This window comes from Tribolium madens, unplaced genomic scaffold (genome assembly GCF_015345945.1).
Source record: "Tribolium madens isolate multiple individuals breed KSU strain unplaced genomic scaffold, Tmad_KSU_1.1 Scaffold_91;HRSCAF=231;Tcas5.2_LG7, whole genome shotgun sequence".
Classification (NCBI taxonomy): Eukaryota; Metazoa; Arthropoda; class Insecta; order Coleoptera; family Tenebrionidae; genus Tribolium; species Tribolium madens.
The window spans coordinates 3,320,728-3,345,800 of record NW_025401063.1 but is presented as its reverse complement, the minus strand read 5'-3'; the positions used below and the strand labels follow the sequence as shown (position 1 = coordinate 3,345,800).

At 33.8% G+C, this 25,073-nt stretch overlaps 3 protein-coding genes and 2 non-coding genes across 14 annotated transcripts; 2 read left to right on the top strand and 3 right to left on the bottom strand.

Annotated features, from left to right (window-relative positions):
* The first annotated feature begins 110 nt into the window (after window positions 1-110).
* LOC123011328 (protein disabled) lies at window positions 111-15,424 on the top strand. 5 transcript variants are annotated; one of them, XM_044408715.1, is made up of 11 exons: window positions 115-708; window positions 770-999; window positions 1,045-1,548; window positions 1,597-1,903; window positions 3,960-5,630; window positions 7,945-8,181; window positions 8,228-8,498; window positions 12,845-13,041; window positions 14,017-14,253; window positions 14,302-14,996; window positions 15,047-15,424. In XM_044408715.1, exons 1-11 carry the CDS (start codon window positions 672-674, stop codon window positions 15,059-15,061), a joined length of 4,401 nt encoding a protein of 1,466 aa, XP_044264650.1. In that variant the 5' UTR covers window positions 115-671; the 3' UTR covers window positions 15,062-15,424. The 5 variants fall into 5 exon arrangements, with proteins under 5 accessions (XP_044264648.1, XP_044264650.1, XP_044264647.1 ...); XM_044408713.1 differs by having other exon boundaries at window positions 111-237; window positions 785-999; window positions 14,302-15,424; XM_044408712.1 differs by having other exon boundaries at window positions 116-708; window positions 785-999; window positions 14,302-15,424.
* Window positions 15,425-16,646: 1,222 nt separating this feature from the next.
* LOC123011043 (phosphatidylinositol-glycan biosynthesis class F protein) lies at window positions 16,647-17,831 on the bottom strand. The gene is made up of 2 exons (XM_044408305.1): window positions 17,440-17,831; window positions 16,647-17,389 (listed from the first exon to the last, which is right to left on the bottom strand). Exon 2 carries the CDS (start codon window positions 17,372-17,374, stop codon window positions 16,703-16,705), a length of 672 nt encoding a protein of 223 aa, XP_044264240.1. The 5' UTR covers window positions 17,375-17,389; window positions 17,440-17,831; the 3' UTR covers window positions 16,647-16,702.
* Window positions 17,832-18,745: 914 nt separating this feature from the next.
* On the top strand, window positions 18,746-18,864 carry LOC123012249. The gene has a single exon (XR_006413193.1). It is a non-coding gene; the product is annotated as a 5S ribosomal RNA (ribosomal RNA).
* A 724-nt stretch (window positions 18,865-19,588) lies between these two features.
* Window positions 19,589-24,710, bottom strand: LOC123010419 (serine endoprotease DegS). 6 transcript variants are annotated; one of them, XR_006413101.1, is made up of 8 exons: window positions 24,627-24,710; window positions 23,433-24,076; window positions 23,217-23,380; window positions 21,667-21,770; window positions 21,434-21,608; window positions 19,970-20,107; window positions 19,823-19,911; window positions 19,589-19,693 (listed from the first exon to the last, which is right to left on the bottom strand). XR_006413101.1 is itself a non-coding variant. In XM_044407297.1 (8 exons), the coding sequence occupies exons 3-8, from the start codon at window positions 24,071-24,073 to the stop codon at window positions 19,614-19,616; spliced, it is 1,449 nt and encodes a 482-aa protein (XP_044263232.1). In that variant the 5' UTR covers window positions 24,074-24,076; window positions 24,457-24,559; window positions 24,627-24,674; the 3' UTR covers window positions 19,589-19,613. The 6 variants fall into 6 exon arrangements, 5 of the variants coding, with proteins under 5 accessions (XP_044263232.1, XP_044263231.1, XP_044263235.1 ...); XM_044407297.1 differs by adding an exon at window positions 24,457-24,559 and having other exon boundaries at window positions 19,823-20,107; window positions 24,627-24,674; XM_044407296.1 differs by having other exon boundaries at window positions 19,823-20,107.
* LOC123012260 lies at window positions 21,184-21,303 on the bottom strand. The gene has a single exon (XR_006413201.1). It is a non-coding gene; the product is annotated as a 5S ribosomal RNA (ribosomal RNA).
* Window positions 24,711-25,073: the final 363 nt, after the last annotated feature.

The following is a 25,073-nucleotide window of genomic DNA, read 5'->3' as shown; positions in this document are numbered from 1 at the left end:
TTCTTTCGTATATTAATTGTACGCATAAATTGGCGATTTTGGATTGAGAATGACAAAATAGCGCAACTAATTATGGAAATGATGAGGTCCATGATGGTATGACGTCCACTGTGATGGTTGCCGCATTCATGGTACTTTTATCTCAATGACGTTGGTTTGTTGTGATTTGGAAAAATTCAAATTTACGCCACAAGTTGGAAAAGTCCGTTTTCCAAATGGTTGAAATATCATCAGACGGTAGTTTGCTTTTATTTTTTTACCCCATCAAAATCCCATGGTAGAAATAAGTAAGGTGTTGGGTTATTTTCTGCAAAATGTTCGATTTTCGTTATTTCGTCCAAATTGAGCGGTTATGAGGGCAAAAAGCAAGTAGAGAGAAAGTTTTTTGAAATCGATAAAAAGTGATTAGAGTAGTAGACTGAGCATGTGCGAGATTCAACCCCAAACTTGCTACACCCCTAAATGGGGTTGATCAATGGATTCAATGATCAATATAAAGAATTAATTCAGTGCACCCAAAATGAACCATTTTCAGATAACCGCTTTGTAAATATACCATTTCCATTATTATGGGAAGTGTAAAGTCAATTTATAATGTGATAAAATGTGACGGTTTGGTCCCAGATGGTTAACAGTGTTTTGCTTCCAAAAACCCACCAACTTGACTAAACATGCAAACATTACGAAAAAAAACTAGTCCTTTGAAATGTGAGTAGCTTTCAAACAGTCCCCATAATCGCTCACTGTTTCACTCCTGTTTTCTCACCAGCATATTTCCTCTCAGATAAAAACGAAACAACTCGATTCCTGGGCGATGGAGTGAGTTTTAAGGCCAAACTGATCGGAATTTTGGAAGTGTCTGAGGCCAGAGGAGACCGCATGTGCCAGGAAGCCCTATCCGACCTGAAAATGGCCATCAGAGCGGCAGGGGAACACAAACAACGCATCACAATTAACATAGCCATCGACGGTTTGCGATTAAGGGATGAAAAAACAGGGGTAAGTCCCACCACCAGCCCAAAACGAGCTTATGGTGTGTTTTAGGACTCGCTCTACCACCACCCTGTCCACAAAATATCGTTTATCGCCCAAGACATGACCGATTCGCGGGCCTTCGGGTACATATTCGGGTCCCCAGACACAGGACATAGATTTTTCGGGATTAAAACAGACAAAGCCGCCAGTCAGGTCGTCATTGCGATGAGGGACCTGTTCCAGGTCGTTTTTGCCCTCAAGAAGAAGGAAATCGAGCTGGCGAAACAGCATTTGGACAAAAGCCGGTTTACAAGCTCGCCGCTGTTTTCCGACTCTTCCGTTTCCGCCACGAAGCCTGCGAGTCAAGAAACGACGAAAAGCGCGACGAACGACAGCAAGGCCTCCAATTCCGAGGGGAAATCGAGTGGGACTGCCGTCGCCGACTTGGTTGACCTCGAACTGGAGTTGAATAGTCTCCAACAAGGCCTCAATCAAATGGAAAGGATCACTCCTTCTGACCCTTTCGGGGCTGCTAAAGACGACCCGTTTGGGGACAGCTTCACCACTTACACTGTAAGAGAATTGAAGGTTTTGATTGTTTTGTGATTGGTTGAAATTTAGAAGCCAATTCTGCCACCACCTCCGTCTTCGGGAAGGGAAAGGTCGAGTCGGAGTTCCGACTCAAGCAGTGTCTTCAGTCCCAGAACGCCCCACACTGCAAGTTGTGATAATAGTTTAATTAAATCGAGAGATGATAAAGTTAAAAAAGACGCTTTTCCCCAACAAGATGATTGGTTCACTCAACCAGCGAAAAGCATCTTCAAAGAACCTCCCCTAGTGCCTGAACCCACCAAAGATGAAAAACACGAAATGACCAAGCAGGAAATTCTATCCCAATTTGATGTTTTCACCGAACTAGATCCCCTAGGTGAGCTTCTGTTTTATTAAGGTTTTTTATTTAATTACTTTGGGTTTTACTTGAGTTAATAAATTTCTGATCAAAGTGACTCGTGATCTCAAGTTTAAGTTGGCAACATTGAATAATGTGCCTGAGTTAATTAAAATTGAGTGATTTTCAAATTAAAATCTTTTTTTTGGCAAATTTAGACCATTTTGATGTAACAAAAAATTATAAAAAAATGATTCAGTGTCTAAAATGCATTCAAATTGGATTTTCCCAACCAGATTTAAGTTATGTTGTAAGCTGAATGTCGCTAGGTATAGTTACTAACTAGTAATTTCCAAACCGTTTTATTTCATCCCTATTCTGTCAATTTGGCATTTTTTTTATTTGAAAGCTCAAGGGTAAAATATTTTATGTAAGTTAAATACTTATAATATAAATAACTATTAAATTAATGAGTTTATAACACGCGTTTTTTATACTATTTTTTCTATTGAGTCATTTTTAATTTGTGTTTATTACACTGGCGGACACGGAATTTTGGACATCAAATTTATGACAGTTCAGAAAATGTCAATGTAAGCCACGCTTTATTGTCATTATGATTGACGTTTGAAACTAGAATTTTAAAGTTTTAGTTGAAATTTATTTTTGGCGTCGATTTTACGAAACAATAATGCCAGAAATACGTGTTTTTATATAAGATCATTAAATTATTTTGATTTGTTGTCATTTTTTCTCTCGCTCTCAGGATAAAAATTACAAAAACCGAAAGTGAGGTTAGTTGCCTAAGGCCCGTTTTACATTTTTATGTCAGTCGAATGACAAATCGTCCATTATTATTATATTTGACAGTTAAAATTTTTGATATTTGATGAATGTGGTACCCAAATTGCTCGAAAATGGCTTAAATTACATTAGTTTCGGTAAAATACGTTGAACTGCAACAATTTCTCACTTAAAAACGGCACTAGCTATAGTATTGCATAAAATGTCGCAAAAAACAATGTCACAAAATTGTATTTTCTATTTCAGTGTCAGAATAAGTCTATTAAAGCACCCAAATGATGTCGTTGGCGTTAATTTAATTTTAGTGACGGACTTTCTTCACTATTCATTTTCAAATGTGAAAATAAGAATTATTTTGAAAATAAGAATTATTTTTATTTTTCACAACCGCCTAAAATTATTCCACATAAATATCACCAACCGTCGCAAAATTCCCTAGATTTAAAATTTTTGTCTGTACAATTGGAGACAAAATACTTTGGTTGTCAATGTCACTTGAGTGACATTAAATTGTAAAGCATTCTTTAGGACTGTTAACCTTATTTTTAGCTACTGTCAATTATAAGTTGACAAGTTGTACATATTTTTGATAGGAAAATATAATATAATAATGTCATTAATTTGAAATTGTCATTCATTTTAACGTTAAAGCTTGAATTACATTAAAGTGTCAGAAAAGTGACGACCAAAGTATTTTGTCTCCTACTGTAAATTAATAAAATGATATAAAGCGGCAAAATAGGCAAAATAGAAAAAAATAGTATAAAACACTCGTTGCAGAAGGTTCTGCAAGCACTCATTTGTTCCTATTATGCAATTGTTTTCAGTTACACAAAAATCTCATTATAAGACCGAAATAAAAAAAAATTATTTACTTTATTTAATTAAAAAATATTTTAATATTTTTCCATCGCAATTATTAAAGCGATTTGACACACAGATTTGACAGTTTTGTTACCAAATCAGTCCTTCAGTAATTTTTAGCCGATTTACATACCTAAATTGTAAAATTCTTTGACCTTGAGCGGGAAAATCCAATTTGAATGAACTCCAATGTTGCCAACTCAACTTCAAAGCCATAGGCGTCTTTGACCAGAAATTGAATTAACGGATTTCTGTTCATTCATATGTTCATTTTTTTACACACACACACACACATATATATATTTTTAAGTTCATCACTCGGTACAATATCTGTGGTAAAATAAAATAATTTGCGTTTTATTTTTTTCTTAGGAACCTAATTTTGAGTTTCCTTTAAAAATAAGTGACGTATTTTATTTTACCTTAGGTACTGGTAGAAGTAAGCCATATATTGATAAGAAACATTTCTTTCAAGAACTAAAAAATCCGCCAAAAAAAGCTCTCAATGATTTGGTGTCCCAATCCCAGCAGCAGGAGTCGAATTTGCTCACGAAAAAGCCCCCATTTACGAAATTATCGAACGATTTTAGCACCGACCCCTTCGGCGAGGACCCTTTCGTGACCGAAGACCCCTTCGCCGAGGCGCAGGACCCCTTCGAAACGGAATTCGCCAATTTCAAGACGAAACAAGTGTTCCAAACGAAGTCGCCTAAAGGACCAGTAGTGGAGGGGGTGCAAATCACCAAACAAACCACTTTCGACCAATCAAATTACGAGAAATTCACACGACTCCACGACAACGCCAGTCTGGACATGTCCTCGGGCTCGGAGTGCGCCCCCGAGCCGCCCCCTCGACCCGAATCGAGTCTCCTGCAAATCAAGCCGCCGCCCCTGCCTCCGAAGAAGCAAGGGGGCGAGTTTTCCGTCAAGCCCCCGCCGCGGCCGCCCCACGTCGAGGAGTCACACTACGACTACATGGACGAGTACGAAACGGCCCCAAACAGTCTCGAGTTTATCAAAACTATGGACAAGAGCCCCCCGATTCCGGTTCCGGTTCGCAAAACCAAATTCGAACCGAGTTTCGGGACGGTGCCCGAAAGACCGAAAAAACCCTTCACTGTGCAAACCAGCGAGGAGGATTATTTGACACCGGTGCAGAAAAGGGCCTCCCCGATTCTGTTGCCCCCGCCGCAGAGGGCCCTCAAGAAGGCGCAAGTGACAGTCGCCTCGTATTTGGAATCGAAACCGAACCTAATCACAAGCACGGCGACGGAAAACCTGGGTTCATTGGAGGGTTTGGACATAACCTTAAGCCAACTGACGTTAAGTGGCTTGAATGAGTTGGCTACGAAGTTGAATATTCCGACCAATCAGTTGAGTAACATGACTTTGGTGCAATTGACCAATTTTTTATCGAATTTTATCAAGGCGAAGAGCCAAACCAGCACTGTTGAGGCTAATAGTAACACAGAAATGACTTTCAACGCCGATTTTGCGGCGAATTTCAACAATTTGAACAGCAACACGAGCGAGGGCTACGACCGTTATGCCGTTTTTCGCGAATTGATGAACGAGGAGATCAAACAGACGAAAATCGACACCGAACCGGAGGAACTCAAGGAGGAAAAAGGCAGTATTGCGAGTTCGGTGGTCGACAGCAATGTTAATAATATTTATAAAAGTGTTGAAGACTCGACTAAGGACAAGTACGCCGCGTTGCGTGAAATCGTCGAAAGTGAGTTGAAATTGAGCGAAACYAAGAATGAGAACGAACAGAATTTGTTGAATGAAGAGGTGTCCAAAGACGAGACGGCTATCATCAATAATGAAAATAAGTTTATCGAGGAAGAGAAGGAGAAACCGGTRTCACCGAAATTCAATTTGATTGAGTACAGTGCCCCCATTGAGAAAGAAGAAAAAGTAACGCCGGTGAATAAAGTTGCGAAAAGTCCAGTTCCTGTGGCTATTACTGAAATTATGCAAAGTAATGCGAGGCTGAATTCTGGCTCGTTATCGGATGTTGTCAGTGGAAGTTCACCGGAAGTGGACAATACGGGAAGTAATTCAGAAATGGGGAAAAAGCCAGAAGATGCTGCAGGTATTTTGGGTTCTTTTTTAAATTAAGTTGGCAACACTGAGTCATTAAAGACTGACGTTGTTACTCCGTGATTTTTTTGTCGTCAAGTAGGCCGAGAAATCCTACTTTGGCAACACTGACTATCAAATTGAATCGTATTGCCAGGTCTGGTGATTTTCATTCCAGTCTGATAAATTGGTAAAAATTCTAATACCTATGTCGTGATTTTTTGGAAATAAAAAAATGTAACTGCAGTTACAACAAAAAATTAATTTACACTAGTTTTTCAGTTGTTATTGATATACAGGGTGCGCCAGACTCGCGCCCCGGAGAAAAATGCCATATAAAGTAACATACCAGGAACATGGAAAAAATGTTAAATAAATATTATCTATAAAAATTTAGAAGTTACGAAAGTTTAAACTTTGCACTTTGACTCTATTTATTTCTGATAGAAAAATAATTATCCAAGTTATCCAAATTATCCAACAAGGAAGCTCTATCTTAAATTGTAACTCTGTTCAATGTTATTTGTCGCTTTTATTGGCAAAATTTTGGTACCTTTACTAAATAATTGTAAAAAAAAACATATACAAGATCATCAGTATCATTAAATAGACATAAAAAAAAATGTCAAATGTCAAAAAATAAATGGCAAATTTTTCTTGAAATTTTTCTCTGGGGCGCGAGTTCTGGCGCACCTGTATAGTGGGTCGCGCATTTTCAGCGTTTTTCAACAAATTCGATTATTTCGCCAAATTTTATCAAAAAAATTGAAAAAAACACCAAATTAGTTAAAAATAGTTCTCTATTTGTTTTTACGAGATTTTACTAAACAAGAACGAAAATAACAATTTACATTTGAAAAATTAACATTTTTCAGCAAGAATCACAATTATTTCGCAAAATTTTGTTAAAAAAAGCCGAAAATTCAACAAATCAGGCCAAAAATTGATGTTATTTTTACCTTTTTTTATGTTTACGCATGTTTTTGGGATAAAAAAAATTAAAAATTGTTTAAACAGGCTCATAAGTCACAAAAAATAGTAGAAATTGATATTATTTGTTAGCTTGTTTCGCTAGATTTAATTTGTTTTTGTGAACCAGAGGCTTATTTATTAAACACGCCTAAAAATCAGAAAAATTAATTTAAATTGATGTTATTTTGTTTGTTTCACTTGATTTAACTGGTTTTTGAGCAAAATTAAGACACAGCAACATAGCCCCGATCAGGGACTKTGCTCTATGATGTTTAATAATAATAAAAATAAGCCGAAAAACCACAAAGTTTAGTCGAAAGTGCTTTTAAGCTCGTTTCTATTTTAAAATTTCATTTTTGGGAAATTTTGCCCAACCAACAAAAAAAAATTCAACAAATTAAGTGGAAAATTATATGATTTTTGCATTTCTTGGGCGTTTTAGCACGTTTTTCGGCTAAAAACGCAAGTATTTCTTTACAAACAATCCGAAAAATTACAGAATTAGACCGAAAACGATGTAATTATTGCTTTTTTCAAGGGATTTTTGAGTTGAAAACACCGATATTTTGCCATACCGGGTCAAAAATTACTAAATTCCAGGTATTCTTTTTTACCTAACTCTTAGATTTTACTCACTTAGTTTATGTAAAAACATACAACATTATTGAAAAAAATTAAATCGTAATCTCTTGTAATTTGGCAACTTTTTCCAACTGTCAGATCTGGCTAATTAAATTTTTTTGGGCTGGCAACACTGGTCATTCATGTCATTTTCTCGATCATAATTCATAATCACAACGTATGTCTTACATAGATTATTACATTTAATGAAATAACAAAACATTTAGGATACAATACGATATACTACTATTCAAGACATACGTTTCAAAAATTGTCAGGACACTCTTGACAAGCAGGTTTTATTTGGATTGTTACTATTGCGGACACGGAATTTTGGACATCAAATTATGTCATTTCATAAATATCAATGTAAGCCACGTTTTATTGTCATTGTGATTGACGTTTCAAACTAAAATTTGAAAGTTTTTGTTGAAATCTATTTTTGGCGTTGATTTTCCGAAACAATAATGCCAGCGATTTGTTTGTTTTTTGATTTGTTGTCATTTTTTCTCTTGCTGTTGTGATTAAAATTAGAAAAACCGAAAGTGAGGTTAGTTGCATAAGGCCCGTTTTACATTTTTATGTCAATCGAATGACAAATCGTCATTAGTCAGTGCTGCCAACATAGTTTCAAAGTCACAGSCAACTTGGATCAAAAATTCAATTATACTCAAAGTCTMATTTTATTKAATTGGTGTTTCTAAAATAAGTTGATTACAAAAATTGCATGTTAGGCGAGAGTTGGGCGATCTTCGACCAGGGCAACGTCCCCGCCGAATCAGCTAAAGAAAAACAAGGAGTTCAGAGTGAAGAAGGCGTCTCGCCTTGGTCAAGCGATTCCAAAGAATTCGGCAACAATTCTCCCCCAGATTGGCGACCTGGGGATTCAGAAAGTGGAGGTGATCGTTGGACGAAACGACGAATCCGACGAGACCAAGAAGGCTGGTGGGATACTTCGGCCGAACCTGAAGGTAACTAAACTCTTCCACTTTAACAGTGTTTAATATTTTATTTCAGTGCAATATTATCCATCCAATCGACGATCGACTGATAGCTACGAGGATGAATATTACGAATGTTACGAGAAACCAAGACGCCGGAAGCAGACAGCTTATGTTCACGGAAGTCAAGGCGGCGCTGGGGGACACTCCTCCAGCTCCAGAGACGTCAGTCCCTGGGAGGAGGAACCCAGACGAAGGGGATGGGGGAAACATGCCAGACAACATTCCTTCGAAAAACACAGGGATCGGAGGCATACCGACAGTTGGGATGATGAAGATGATTATGAGTAAGGATCAAATTTGAAATTAAGTTGGCAACATGAGATGTCAAACTCAAACGTCACATTTTTTTATTCAACTAGCTGTTGCCCGCGGCTTRGCTAGTTTTCAAAACGCAGAAGGACTAAGAAACTRARTAACAAAATATAGCAACACATAATTTATTATGAACTTCGTAGTAAAAATAAAAAGTCCGTCTTTTATAACTTATTTAAAAACCGTAAAATTTTAAGTCTTTAATCTCAAGGGATAATGGTTTCCTCTCAAACTGTGACACTCCATTCCTAGCTTGCTTTTCTTCGGTGGATAAAAATCGACATTTCAAACATATGTAAAACTTTTGTTGATTTTGTGATTGCTTCTTTGTTTGGGGCTTACGAATATGCATTGATGTTAATCTAATTAAGAACCTCTTTATATACAAGGCTCTCATGTGCTAAAATCACCAAACTGCTTGCGGCACTCACTCTGGAACAGGCCACATAAAACTGGATATAACTTCAAAAATGACAAATTTTTTTAATACAAACTGTCATCCCTTGTTTGGCCTTCTTAGGGGTGGAATTTTCAAAAAAAAACATGCGTTTCTTTATTTTTAAAATAGAAAGCCCCAATAACAATTTTTATGAATATAATATCCAAATGGACAAATTTTTATACAAATTTACTCCCACGTTTAATCCTCTTGGGGATGGAATTTCTAAAAATATTGAAACACATATTTCTTTACAAATACTAAATTTCATGGATATTATTTAACAATGACAAATTTTGATACAAATTTTCATTCCATGTTTAACTATTTATATACATATTTATACAAACTTTCATCCCTTAGGGATAGAATTCTCTAAAATCTTGAAACACGTGCTATTTTGTTTTTAACTGAACACCCAAATACCAATTTTCATAGATTTAACTTAAAAAAAAATGGATATTTTACGAAGTTTTACCCTTGTTCAACCCTCTTGAGGGTGAAATTTCCAAAAATCCTGAAACACGTATTACTTGATTTTTAATCGAAAGCCTAAATACAAATTTTCAAGGATTTAACTTTATAAATGACACATTTTAATACAAATTGTCATCCCTGTTTAACCCCCTTGAGGGTAGAATTTTCAAGAATGGTAAAATACGTATTTTTTTTTATTTTTAACCGAAAGTCTAAATACCAATTTTCATGGATATAGCTTTAAAACTTCGAATTCACCACCCCATTTAACCCCCTTGGGGGTTGATTTTCCAAAAATCCTTTCTTATTGGATGTCTACTAGTCCGGTCAAAATAGACATTTCAAATAACAAAAATTCCGACAGAGCTAAATTTTGGTGGAGACCTTGGGTACACCATTAGAAATAAAGTGTCAAAAGTCCCCATCGATCCCATGTGTGCTAAAAAAGTTATTCGGGGTCAAAGGTCAAAATTTGAGGTTTTTTAATTTTTTTTTCGGAAACGGTAAGTTTTATCAAAAAAGTAGCCCAGACAAAAATTATAGATCTTAAAATTATCTACAAAATGGTCTATATACTTTTTTCCTAAGAATCACCATTCCTGAGATATCGTGATTTTAAAAGTTGTAAGAGTAACGTTCTACATCATATGCACATACAGAGTGCGACAGAACTCGCGCCCCAAAGACAAATGTCATGTAGGGTAAGGTACCAGGATCATAAAAAAAATAAAAAAAAAATTCTATCTATAAAAATTTCGAAGATATGAGAGTTTAAATTTTGCAGTTTGCTTTTATTTATTTCTGTTGGAAAAACAATTTTCCAAGTTTTTTTGCTACAGGCTATTAGAAGAGGAATCAAGGAAGCTGTATCCTAAACTGCAACTCTGTTCAATGTTATTTGTGGCTTTCATTGACAAAATTTTTGTACCTTTAGTAAATAATTATAAAAAAAACATATACAAGATCATCAGTATCATTAAATAGACATAAAAAAATGCCAAATGTCAAAAAATAAATGTCAAAAATTTTTGACAGATAGTATTTTTTAAACATTTTTTTCATGTTCCTGGTATCTTATCTAACTTGAAATTTTTCTTCTACTTCATTAAACTTATGAATATCTCGATTCCATTGGAATTAAGAAGAATTTTTTTGGTAAAACATATAGTGTTTAAAAAATCGGACACTTTCTTGAAAGGGAGTAATTGGGTAATCCCCAGAGTACTGAAAAAATGTTTAAAAAATTCTATCTGTCAAAAATTTTTGACATTTATTTTTTGACATTTGACATTTTTTTTATGTCTATTTAATAATACTGATGAGCCTGAATATGTTTTTTTTATAATTATTTAGTAAAGGTACAAAAATTTTGTCAATGAAAGCCACAAATAACATTGAACAGAGTTGCAATTTACGATACAGTTTCCTTGATTCCTCTTCTAATAGCCTGTAGCAAAAAAACGTTAAAAATTATTTATTCTAGAGAAATAAATAAGTGTCAAAGTGCAAAATTTAAACTCTCATAACTTCGAATTTTTTTTAGATAGAATTTTTTTTAATTTTTTTTTATGTTCCTGGTACCTTACCCTACATGGCATTTTTCTTTGGGGCGCGAATTCTGGCGCACTCTGTATGTGCATATGATGTAGAACGTTACTCTTACAACTTTTAAAATCGAGATATCTCAGGAATGGTGATTCTTAGGAAAAAAGTATATAGACCATTTTGTAGATAATTTTAAGACATATAATTTTTGTCTGGGCTACTTTTTTGATAAAACTTACCGTTTCCGAAAAAATTTTTAAAAACTTCAAATTTTGACCTTTGACCCCGAATAACTTTTTTAGCACACATAGGATCGATGGGGACTTTTGACACTTTATTTCTAATGGTGTACCCAAGGTCTCCACCAAAATTTAGCTCTGTGGGAATTTTCGTTATTTGACCACTATTTTTATGACTAATTTGACCGGACTATACGTTATAAAAGGTATCTACTATGAAAATTTGAAATTTGTGTCTCCAGCAGTTTACGCTGTGGGTTGTTTAACTATTGTGGGTTGATAGGTCAGTCAAGACAAGCCTCTTTATATATACAGGGTGCGCCAGAACTCGCGCCCCAGAGAAAATTGCCATACAGGGTGAATATAAGGTATGGAACCAAGCGGTTTTATTTTTGATCATTTGCCTCCAGAAAATAATAATTAATATAAATTAGAGTAATCTAAAAAATGTGATCGTATTTTCAGAACGAAATTTTGTTTTGTTTTTGAGTTACGCGTTTTTTTTTGTCAAAATTGCAATTTATGTGAAAAAATTTTTTTGAAAAAATTAAATATAAAGCAGATAGTTGTAATCCTTAGAGTATAGGTTTTATGAGACAAATGATTTTATAGTGTGTTGCCATTTAAAAAAATAAATTTTTTTGTAGAACTCAAAAACAAAAGAAAATTTCGAAAAATTTTATTCTTGTTAAATCATCACATTTTTATAGTACTTCATCACTCATCAATTAGTTTTTTTTTAAATAAATAGTTTAAGCAAAAAACGTTTGGTTCCATACTTTTTATTCACCTGGTATAAGGTACAGTTGGAGACAAAATACTTTGGTCGTCACTTTTCTGACACTTTAATGTAATTCAAGCTTTAACGTTAAAAAAAAATGAATGACAATTTCAAATTAATGACAGCTATTATATCTTCCTATCAAAAATATGTACAACTTGTCAACTATGATTGACAGTAGCTAAAAATAAGGTTAACAGTCCTAAAGCATGCTTTACAATTTAATGTCACTCAAGTGACATTGACGACCAAAGTATTTTGTCTCCAACTGTAAGATACCAGGAACATGGAAAAAATATTTAGAAAAATTTATCTATAAAAATTTCGAAGTTATGAGGGTTTAAAGTTTGCACTTTGACTCTATTTATTTCTGTTGGATAAATAATTATCGCAAGTTTTTTTACTATAGGCTATTAAAAGAGGAAAGAAGGAAGCTGTATCCTAAATTGTAACTCTGTTCAATGTTATTTGTGGCTTTTATTAGCAAAATTTCTGTCCCTTTACTAAATAATTGTAAAAAAAAACATATACAAGATCATCAGTATCATTAAATAGACATAAAAAAATGTCAAATGTCTAAAAATAAATGTCAAAACTTTTTTACAGATAGAATTTTTTAAACATTTTTTTCATGTTCCTGGTATCTTACCTTACTTGATATTTTTTTCTGGGGCGTGAGTTCTGGCGCACACTGTATAGATAGTCAAATTTACTCACTTGTGAGTAAATAGATAATAATAATAATCTCTAGATTGTCATTCACTCCCGACGGGCGGCCGCCGTGATGGCCGTCACTGGCACAATTTAATATCGCTAATAATTCAGTGTTGCCAACAGATACGAAGATGAACACGTTCCGCGATTTCATCGTCAAAAATGGGAAGTGGAACGAGAACGATACAACGCACCAAACCGGGAACATGACATCGACAAATGGGACCCTGAATGGAGTGAAGAGAGTAGAAGACACCGTCGCAGACGCGAAGGGGAGAGAGATCGATGGTGTTGCCCAGACTGGGACATGGGCGAGCATGGTAAAGTCTGTTTTTTTTTTTTAATGGAAATTACCAAGTCAAAATTTTGGTGAAAAAATTGGTAGCAGCTTGTCTCCACAGCCACAAATTTTGTTTGCTCTTTGTTTTTGTCCCTAGAAATTTTGTTAAAAAATTATGGTTGTGTTTCAATTGAGATGTTGTCAAAATTTTGACTTTTATGAATCTTGTGTGCCTGTTTGTTCTTTGAAAGCGCTATAATTGAATACCTGAGGTCAGACATCATTACCTAAGGTCTAAAGACAGAATTCAGTGCTAATAGTTTTGACAGAAACACACCGCAAGTAAGTACAATGTTGTGGACAAAAATGAGATTCTTGCTTTGAAGAAAAAGGATGTTTATACAGAAAAAAGTTATTTAGCAAAAGATACAAGTGGGTATTATGATGATTGGTAATAAATTTTATGTAATTTATTGAAATGAGCTAAAATTGATGCATTTTATAAATTCTTCTTCAGCTTTAGTTTCAAAATTATTACTTTTTCAACTCATTCCTCAAAAAAGATGCACAAGACACTAACTAATTTAATTGCGTTCTTTCCGAGGTTCTTTCTCATTCATGTTTATTTTGTATTCTTGTCGATTTCTTGCTAAAAATTAAGAATATTTAGCAAACCTGCATTACAAATTGCGTCTACATTTTAACGGGCCCTTTTTCTAACTTRCTGCTTGCGAACTYTTKGTTTCCAAATTWCMAAAAACTGTTAGCGGTACCYAATTTGTTTCTTTTTTGGTGTTTCGTCTCTAAATTTTCTTAGACGATTTTTTGTGTTGACGTTTAATGACATTGTTTTCAAATTAATTCAAAAACCGGAACTGCCAACTTCCTTATTAAAATTACCATTAATGAATTTACTAGTGATGCCAACGTTAAGACTGTTTGGCATTTCAATTTAAAAAAAAAGAGACTTTTCTCCTTATTCCTCATTTTCAATTTAAAATCGCAAATGTTCCAGAAAAACCCAGATACCCCAGCACTCGTTGGTCGAATATGGACGGCCCTCCTGGAATGTGGCGTGAGCGTTATTACAGCCGGGAATCCCAAGAGTCCCCATGGGAAGACGAGTATTCAAACGAAGCGGAAGAATCTTCCCATTATTTAACAGCAAGGAGAAACTGGAAGCGGCCGAGTAGTGCGTCCGAAATGGACCGAAAAACGGGTGAAATCAAGTCGCGACATTATTTTGGGGCAGGTGAGTTTTTCCGACGAAAATTGGAAAATTTTAACACTTTGGTATCAGGGGGCAGCGACGGGGAGAGGGATAGACGGTACAAGCCCGGGCGGCGCTCCCGCAGCCGCGATTCGCAGTATTCGGAGTCTTCGCATCGACATAAACCGGAAACGGGGCCCCCAGGACGGGGATCGCACCGAAGTAAACAGTACTCGAAACAATTCGAAGCGGATTTCGCTGAGAAAAAACCAATCGATGAACACAGCAATAAGAAAAGCGCCACTTTAGCAAACAGGAAAAAGAAGGAAAGTCCAAAAAGTGAAGTGAATATTGTTAGTACCTTCCCACGYAAGTCCACRTCTCGTGCTAAATCTTTATTCGAGAATGATTTCGTTCCTTCTCAAAGTCCAAAATTCAGTTTCGAAAATGATTTTGAAACGTCCGAAGCCGAYTCMCCGACTGTTGTRAACAAATCGTTGAAAGTGTTGCGACAACAAAGCATGTTTGAGAAAAGTCAAGTGGAGAGACCATTGAAATTGTCGCCTAAACAGAAATCTTTATTTGAAGATGATTTTTCTCCCAGTGGGAGAGCAGAACCGTTACCTGAAGATAGTGGCATATCAAGTATCAAGGAGGAAGCAGATCCTAATGACAAAGAAAGCTCATTTAGCACAAATGCAACGAATTCTCGGAAAAAGAAACTCAATAAAAATAGACTCTCCAATAACTTTCAGTCTGATATTAATATAAAAAAGTCTGAATCTGTAAATATTTTCGCGCGGGAAAGCGATCCATTTGATGATGATTTTTTTAGCGAAAACGTGGCTAGTCACCATTCGGAAACTTCTCCGAAAACTACGGATCTCAAGTGGACTGATGATTTTGAAGATTTTGAAGATAAAAATAATTAAAGCGGCGATTTGACCTGATGCACGAGGGCCTCACTCGAATTGCTTACTACGTCGTCTAAATTAATGTTATTGTTACATAATGTAATACTAGAGAAGCTACGTACTAAGTTACATGTATTTATTTATACTTAAATAAGAAATTTTTCAACTATGTGATTCTCTAAAATTCCATGTTGAGTATTTGTACTGCTAGTGGAAGTTTTATTTGTAAATGAATGAATCTTTCGTTTCATTGTAATTTCTACCTCTGTTTTAAATATATCAACTTTAATTTATTGTTAGTTGAGTTTATTATTTACAACTTAAAGCACATACAGGGTGCGCCAGAACTCGCGCCCCAGAGAAAAATGCCATATAAGGCCGGATATTTCCCAATTTGACACAGAATCCTAACTAAAAACCAATGTTGGTAAGATGAGTTATAAAAATCAACAAACAAAAATGCTTGATAGCAAAAAATTTATTATCATCTTTAGTATACAGGCGGTTTATAAACATAGGACCAGTTATGCAGAACTATACCAGTGAATAAAAAGTGAGGAACCAAACGTTTTTTGCTTAAACTATTTATTTTTTTGAAAAACTAATTCATGAATGATAAAGTAGGTACTATACAGGCTGCGCCAGAACTCGCGCCCCAGAGAATGTAAGGTAAGATACCAGGAACATGAAAAAAATGTTAAAAAAATTCTATCTATAAAAATTTGGAAGTTATGAGAGTTTAAATTTTGCAGTTTGATTCTATTTATTTTTGTTGGAAAAATAATTTTTTTTGCTATTAGAAGAGGAAACAAGAAAGCTGTATCCTAAATCGTAATTCTGTTTAATGTTATTTGTGGCTTTTATTGGCAAAATTTTTGTACCTTTACTAAATAATTGTAAAAAAATATATACAAGATCAGTATCATTAAATAGACATAAAAAAATGTCAAATGTCAAAAAATTTTGACAGATAGAATTTTTTAAACATTTTTTTCATGTTCCTGTTATCTTACCTTACTTGAAATTTTTCTCTGGGGCGCACCCCTGTATTTTCCTGTCTTGCGAATAAACTTGGCAAAATACTGTTGTTGAAGTAGAAAAGTTAAGAAATTTGCACGGGATGGGCCAGTCCTGCCAGCCATTTTAAAAATGACAATGTAAGCCACGCTTTATTGTCATTATGATTGACATTTCAAACTAATATTTGAAAGTTTTTGTTGAAATCTATTTTTGGCGTTGATTTTCCGAAACAATAATACCAGCGATTTGTTTGTTTTTTGATTTGTTGTCATTTTTTTTCTTGCTGTTGTGATAAAAATTAGAAAAACCGAAAGTGAGGTTAGTTGCATAAAGCCCATTTTACGTTTTTATGTCAATCGAATCACAAATCGTCCAAAATTCCGTGTCCGCAATTGTATTTACATTAGTCAGTGCTGCCAACATAGTTTCAAAGTCACAGGCAACTTGGATCAAAAATMCAATTATACTCAAGATCTTATTTTATTAAATTGGTGTTTCTCCTCTGTTTTAAATATATCAACTTTAATTTATTGTTAGTTGAGTTTATTATTTACAACTTAAAGCATATATTTTCCGGTCTTGCGAATAAACTTGGCAAAATACTGTTGTTGAAGTAGAGAAGTTAAGAAATTTGCGATCATGTAGCCCACCATGGCCCCCACACTGCACGGGATGGGCCAGTCCTGCCAGGGCCTGTTCCAGTCCAAAGGTATGACAATGGCCCCCAGCCACGCCCCAAACAAAGTCAGACGCAGCTTCACCATAAACAGCTTCTGAACATCGCCCCCCTCGTACGAAGCAATTGACAGAAACATGTTTACAGTGTTATCGCCCCCAAAATACAAGCAAAGTGGAAGCGCAGTGAAGGTTGTGATAATCAGTGAAAACATGCAAGTTTCTTGAAAGTCGGAAAATACAGGCGCGCCGAACAAAACAGCAACTACGTAAACTGTTGCAAAGAGGACGAGCAACACGGTGATATTTTTAACAAAGTCTTTGGCGTGATGTTTGTAAAAACTAGTCTTGGTTCTAGATATGTGAATGAYGTATTTTATGAATTCTAGAGCGGCGAGGAGTGAAATGTTGTAAATCGAGTCGGAATGGCCGATTGATAAAATAAGGTTGTTGTAGTACAAGAAGCTCAAGTCTAAGAGCAAGTAGACTGATGTTAGGATGTCGTTCCAGTGAAGGGTTTGGGAATATTCCTGTGGTGAATATTTGAGCGGCATTTTGAATTCAACGATCTGAAAACAGATTTGCGGTTAAAGAGCTCCTCAATTGCATACCGGCATACTTCTATTTCCCAAAAAAAGATAAAATTTCACTACGGTTTATAAATTCGCACTTAAAATATAACCTTTATTCACTTAAACTTGAATTATTCCATCATTTTATCACACTATTATCACTTATTTTTAATTACTTATTAGGTTATGTTATGGTTTGACTAGTAACAACAATGTTGCCAATCAGAGACATGGAAACATCAAAAATCAGTGTCAAAAGTATCAACCACGTTTCAACTTTCAGCACTCAACAAAAAAATGTATCACAAAAAAATAAGTGAGAACAAAGTTCCTTTATCCCCAAGTTTGCGTTTACACCCATTTTGTGGAGAACTTCGCAGAGGAAAGAGGTGAATTCGGGCCAGATCTAGTGTATTTTGAGTTGCACAGTTGGCTTTGTTGATACCTGTAGTGTAGGCACTGGTTTTTTATCAATTAATCTAAAAAAAAGTTGAAATTTAAGACGTCTACAAGACAAACTTGCATCTTACATCCTTCAAAAACAAAACTATAAATTTAAATGTTAAGAAGTGTTTATACTGATCTTATGATAATAAGAATAATGAACTCCTTTAACAATACCTACTCTTATTTACCTCAAATTACTAGAATCCTTTTATTAAAATAAAATTTGATAGGTGTAAAAAAAGGTTTTTTTCGCGTTTAAGCTACTTTTTCAAGATTTTTTTTTTTGAATTATTACATCCATAATAAATATACAAGATTCAGGGCTTTTATTTGAAGATTATTCGATGCAACCACAATATTATTGGAAAAAAGTTGTCAATTTTTCTCTTACACCTGCTTATATAATATTTATATCGGTAATAGAAGATTAATTAAAACTGCTGACCCAATTGATAAGTATAAATCTGTACTCACCATAAATATTTATTAAATATTATTCTAAAAAAAAAACAGTCCTTTAGTAAACTGCACACTACAATTTTTTTCCAATCGATTTACATAGCTAAATTTTAAAATTATTCTTTGATCTTGAGCTAAAAATTCCAACTTGAATGGATCTTACGGCATTTAAAAATCTCTAGAATAAAAAACAAAACTTTTACTACTCTTATTTAAACGAGAAGTTGAATATTTGTTCAATTAAACACAAACATTATTTTTCTAAATAGCAAAACAATATGTAATAAAGTAAACAAGTACAAACTTGTTTGTAAATAAGCACGAACTGATTGGACATCAAGCTAATTAAGTTAAAAATAATAATTAATCAACAAAAATAACTAACTTCGTTGATTTTTGGACTTCTTTAATTATTTTTTATTACCTTGGAATACAAAAGTTTCGAATGGCAACGGCCATACCACGTTGGAAGCACCAGTTCTCGTCTGATCACTGAAGTTAAGCAACGTCGGGCGCGGTCAGTACTTGGATGGGTGACCGCTTGGGAACACCGCGTGCCGTTGCCACTTTTTGTTTATAAAATACTGAAATTACATTTTGTTTTCAGGAATCAATTAACCGTTTGGTTGTTAGGCGTTTTTTCGTGAATTTTTAAACATTTTTTCATGTGTCAATTTTTAGAGATATATGTATTTTTGTATGTACTTTTGAAGTGTTGAAAAATAAGAGTGTTCTTTTACTGATTTCTGTAAGCACCAAACGCTCTGATTTATAAATTAAAAGCCAATTTGAGGTGAAGTTTTCGTACTGAACAAAAACAGTGCTATAAAAATTACACTAAAAAGAGGAAAATTTAGTCTTATAATGTTGGCGGCCTAACCGTTTTTCTATCGAACTGTCATGTCAGTGTCAATCGGCCTAATGCAAATCAAATTATTCAAATACGAAATTTTTGCTGTGTTTGGTTTAATTAATCATCGCAAAAAATATTCATGCTTACGCATACCTTTAGTATTCATTTTTACGAATAAAATAATGACGTTTCAAATTAATCTTTTTCATAGCCACCGCGCAATGTTGTCAACTGCCGCAAAATTCCCTACATTCCAAAATTTTATTTTTTTTGGTTAAAAAAGTGAAAAGCAGAAAAAATACTGTATGATATCTCGTTTATATATAAAACTTATAAAACTCGTATCATAATTTCAACCGTCCAATTTTTGGGATGTCACTTGTAAATTTTTAAAACATAATTTTGTGGAAATGGTAAGTAAAAAAAAACAAGAAAAATCAAACAAAAATCTGCATTTATTTGTTACAGTTTTGCAGTTAACGTTTTCCAGGACGATGTTATTTTAGGATCATCTGAATGGAGACTATTAAGCATCGAAGAATCTAAAAAAAGAGATAAATTGATAAGTGATGAATACCGTTAAGTAATGCATAAAAAAATAAATAACGATGAAACATAAATTTACACAAAATTACCAACTAAAAAAAAACTAGCAGTTGAATATCACTCACCGTTACTTTTTATAAACTGATGTAAAGTCCGTCTAATTGCGCTATAAGGTATTGCCATATTAAATTTTGGATATACAAGTCCGTTCAGTCTTGAATTACAAACTATTACAGCTACTATTTCACCTAACTGATTTAAAATTGTCCCACCACTCATTCCTGGATTGACACAACACGTTGTTCGCATCATAGATTCATTACATTGAATTATGTAGCCTTTGCTTATCATGGGAATGGTGGAAATGGTTTTGGAAAATAACGCAAAACCAGCGGCGTACACTTTCTCACCTAAAAAAACAATAAAAAAGTGCAACAAAAATTATTTAGGAAAAAAAGTGGCAACGTCACGCGGTGTTCCCAAGCGGTCACCCATCCAAGAATTTATTGTATTCCAAGAAGATAAATTTGTAAATAATGTGGTCTGTGACTTTGAAATTAAGTTGGCAACATTGAATTATCACAGGCAACGGACATGCCATGTATGGCCGTTGCCAACAGTACTTGTGGTATTCAAAGGAAATAAACAATGAAATCTTTCAAAAAAATTATTTAATTAGTTAGCTAATTATTATTTTTGACTTGTGATTATTTACATACAAATTTATATTTTATCACTTTTATTATTGTGACTTAAATTAAGTTGGCAACACCGAATTATTAATTATATCAGATCGTGTCAGCTGACAGCCATACCAACGGCCGCCCTTTGAAAATAATGAATGACAAAAGTGTGATGTTTGAATTTTTGATGGTCAATGTTGCCAACTTAATTTCAAAAGCATTGGACACTTCGGTAAGAAATTTATTTGAAAGCATGGTACCTATAAAAAAATCAAGTTTTGGTAATTCTATGTGTCATAGAATTTAGTATTTATCTTTGTACTTGAGGTACAGTTAGAGACAAAATACTTTGGTCGTCACTTTTCTGACACTTTAATGTAATTCAAGCTTTAACGTTAAAATGAATGACAATTTCAAATTAATGACAGCTATTATATTTTCCTATCAAAAATATGTACATACAACTTGTCAACTATGATTGACAGTAGCTAAAAATAAGGTTAACAGTCCTAAAGCATGCTTTATAATTTAATGTCACTCAAGTGACATTGACGACCAAAGTATTTTGTCTCCAACTGTACCTGGGGTTTAATTATATATCAATGTAGCAGTTATACGTTCAATAACAAACTACACTTTTCAGATATATTTTTAAAAATTTAGTAAAAGTGCAAAAACTCTAACGAAAATTGGGATATTTATGTCAAAATTATTTAATTAAATTAATAAACCAAAAAAGAAATAACGGGAATAAAAATACAAATAGAAATAAAAATTAGAGTAAAAATTATAAGTGAAAAAAATGGCAACGGCACGCGGTGTTCCCAAGCGGTCACCCATCCAAGTACTGACCGCGCCCGACGTTGCTTAACTTCAGTGATCGGACGAGAACTGGTGCTTTACAACGTGGTATGGCCGTTGCCGATTAAATTTATCATACCCAAAGTAAATAAACATACAATTATTCAACAAAAATATAAAAAAATTATTTACGGAATAGTTCATTTACTTTTTCCCATTCATTGCAGCTCAATTTGAATCGATTTTACTCACCCACCACCAGAGATCTCTCATAGGATTTTATTGGTTTACAATTATTTGATTTAAAAAAAGCAGAATCACACTGTAGCACCGCTAAATCAAAAACTTCGTCGTCGGGTGTTTTATAAATAATTTTTGCCTTAATTGATTGTCCTTTCAAGTAAATGTTTACATCGTGGTTGAAATCCTTTAGAAAAAAAAAAAAAAAATTCAAAGAAAATAATTACTTGTCAATACTTTTTTACAATCACATGAGAATTTGTCAAAAGTACTCCTTTCTCGCTTAGAATAATTGCCGTTCCCCATTTTGGTCCACAATACACTTGGATCAAACTTGATTCAGTGCTTGCTATAAAATAGTATATTACATATTAAAGTGGAAAGTTCGAGATAAAGTTATCCTCGACGACAGTCAGTCGTTTATATAGTCATGGTAACAAACAACGTGGTGATTATACAGGGTAGTCCAAAAGTCTGGAAACGATTTTATTCTGGCGAAACCATCTATTTTTTTGGCAAATAAATTTATAGGTGTGCAATGGCTATAAAAATGCAATTCAAAAATTTTTTTGAATATTAATTATTTGTTTATACTTACGAGATAAACATAGTAACATTTTTTTTAATAGAAACCTACCACAATTTTTTTTATACAACGAACTTGTTACAAGAATTGTTGCCATGCAAATTTTTTTGTAAACATCACACTTTTTTGTTAAAAAAATGTTTGACTTACAAGAATTAAAGAATTTTTTTTAAGTAAACTACCAGCTTTTTTTGGAAATAAATTAATAAATGTTTAAAGGTTGTAAAAGAGCCAAAATATTTGTTATTTTAATTAATTGTTTAAACTTTTGAGATTACCATACCATTAATTTTTTTCTTAAATAAAAACGGTTTTTATTTATTGTTTTACAAAGATATGTTTATGCATTTTATAAATGTACAAAAATTTTTATTGAAAATGTTACAATTTACGTTAAAAAAATTATAAACTTTATCTGTTGTCAAAACTTTCTTCCACCGGCCATGGGGTGGTAGACCATCAGTGGTAAGCACGCCTGCTTTTATGTCATTGCTACGGCATCGTCATTTTGCTTTAATTTCCAAATAAAAATTGTTTGTCTTTGGAGCGCTTTCTGAGACAACAGCACACGTTTCTTTAATTTATGTAATAAGTATTTTAATATTTAAAAAAAAACTATTAATTTGTTTTCAAAAAGAAATAGCGTTATTTTGTATTAAAAAAAAAACAAATAGTTGCAATTATTACGAATCCTATCGGAAGGGTTAACATCAGATACCAAATAGTCACACAATTGTAGGGAGGGTAATGTTTACGTAGATAATAATTGCAACTATTTGTTTGTTTTTTAACAAAAAAGTGTGAGGTTTACGAAAAAAAAAATTGCACAGCAACAATTCTTGTAACAAACTCGTTGTCTAAAAAAAATTGTGGTAGGTTTCCATTAAAAAAAAAATGTTACTATGTTTATCTCGTAAGTATAAACAATTAATTGATATTCAATTTTTTTTGAATAATATTTTTTTTAGCCATTGCACACCTATAAATTTATTTGCCAAAAAATTTGATACTTTCGCCAAAATAACATCGTTTCCAGACTTTTGGACCTGTATGTGACAAAAGTGGGACTAGAAAACGAGGCTAGTAATAGAAGAGTCAGTAATGAGTCACTTTCCAACTATAGTCAAGGTAAGGTCAACAATACATATACTGTTGTCAGTAAAATTGTGTTTCATAGATTTTGTAACTAATTATCACATATTTACGCACCCAGCACACGATGATGAATCGTTTTGGACATAATTTGATAATCGCTTTGAAATAACTCAGCCAAAACAGAGCGAATATCCAGAATTAAGGTTAAGCCAGTCCAGTCACCCTTCCACCACGACAAGGCTGACACTACTATACCAAAAGGTAAACTGGTGATTTTGCTGGGTAAAAAAAATTGTGAAGAAAATACCTAGTGAACTATCAATCTTTTACCTATGATTTTTGTACACTGGGCTGCCCTCGCTGCCGGGAGTGAGTGCACAATCACTGACTATTAGACAATTATTTCGCCCCACAGTGCTTGAAACTATCCCTCTGCTGTAGGAATCAAGGAACATTTTATTCCCAAATGCTACACTTTTTACAAAAATGTCGTCCATTTGATTGATATCCTCGTTTTTTATCAAGTTCCACCACTGTTTCAGACAATGTTTGAAACCATCAATTGTGCCCACTTCATTTATTCGGATTACAAAAAAAATTGATAAAATGATATCATCTACTCGTCCACTTTTTGGCGTATCCAACGACCAGTCTAGTGAAATTCGTCTTAAAAATAATCTCAAATTTTCACAACTGAATACAGCAAATATTCTGCCATTCACAGCATTATACTTATTGATGTTGTCACCTTTCCAAAATATTTTAAATTCTGTAATGGTTTTGGAATCGTGGAAAGGATAGATTTTTCTTTCAGTAATTGTCCCAAGACAATTTTTTAATGAATCAATCAATGAAGATACAATATTTGCAGTAATAATCACATATTTATTGTCTATCATAATGCCTGCCGATCCATAGACAGAATTAGTCTCAGTCTCTTGTCTTTCAAGTGCAACTACTCTGATGTCCATTTCCTGAAAAATTTTCATTGTGTTAGCAATTTATTCACGAATAAAAATGATAAAATAAAGGTTCATTTAAAATTTAAAATTTTTTAACCGACTGTTTGCAACACTGCAGCTGAAAATTACTTTTCCGTTTTGTATCTTTTATAGTTTGTAAACTGATTTTATTTTTGACATCTTGGTGAAAAACTCTATAACAAGAAAAGTACTAGAATCGCTATGCTAAAATTTGTAAATTGCAGTAATTTGAAATATGTTGGGTTGGTATCGCGATACGTCCGGATATTCCTACGCGGACAGAGTTTTGACAGAATTTGACACTTTTTCATTGTAAAAGTTTTAATAAATACGGAAAATTGTGCCATGGAGAATGCCATAAATGATGTTACCAACACATCCCACAAAATGTGTGGAATTATTCTAGTCAGTCTTGCCAGTCTATTCAAGTCAGTTTCGCCAACTCAACAATCATTCTTGATCACCCGTTATATTCTGTCATTTGTGGAAAAAAAATGTTCATTTTAATAAAAAATACTAGAGGAAAGTGGTTTTGTCTTACTGGAAAAGTCGGATGACAACACAGTAACAACAATTACACGTAAACAACACATCCACGTTTACAAAAGGTGAAGGTACAGAAAACTTTCACGATTTTATTTTACAATAGACAACTAATACCAGATGTCGCTTCTCTATTACGATATGTAATGTTGGTTGTGAGACTATAAAAATGAATAAAATGATCACTATTAACATAATGTTTAAAATTAAAATAATACCATTCGATCAAAAAAAAAAAAAATTAGAGTAGGCGACGATTAATACTCTACAGTTGGCAACATGACCATTCACCGTTTTCGTCTTGTACAGCATTTTTGTAATAACTTGCAACAATTTTTCTACTCAAAATGAATAAAACGCAAACTTGTCAAAGTTTCCGCTGACATTTGATGTCAAGAATCAGGATTGCCATCTTTTAATCACCGCCTACTCTATTTTTTTTTTT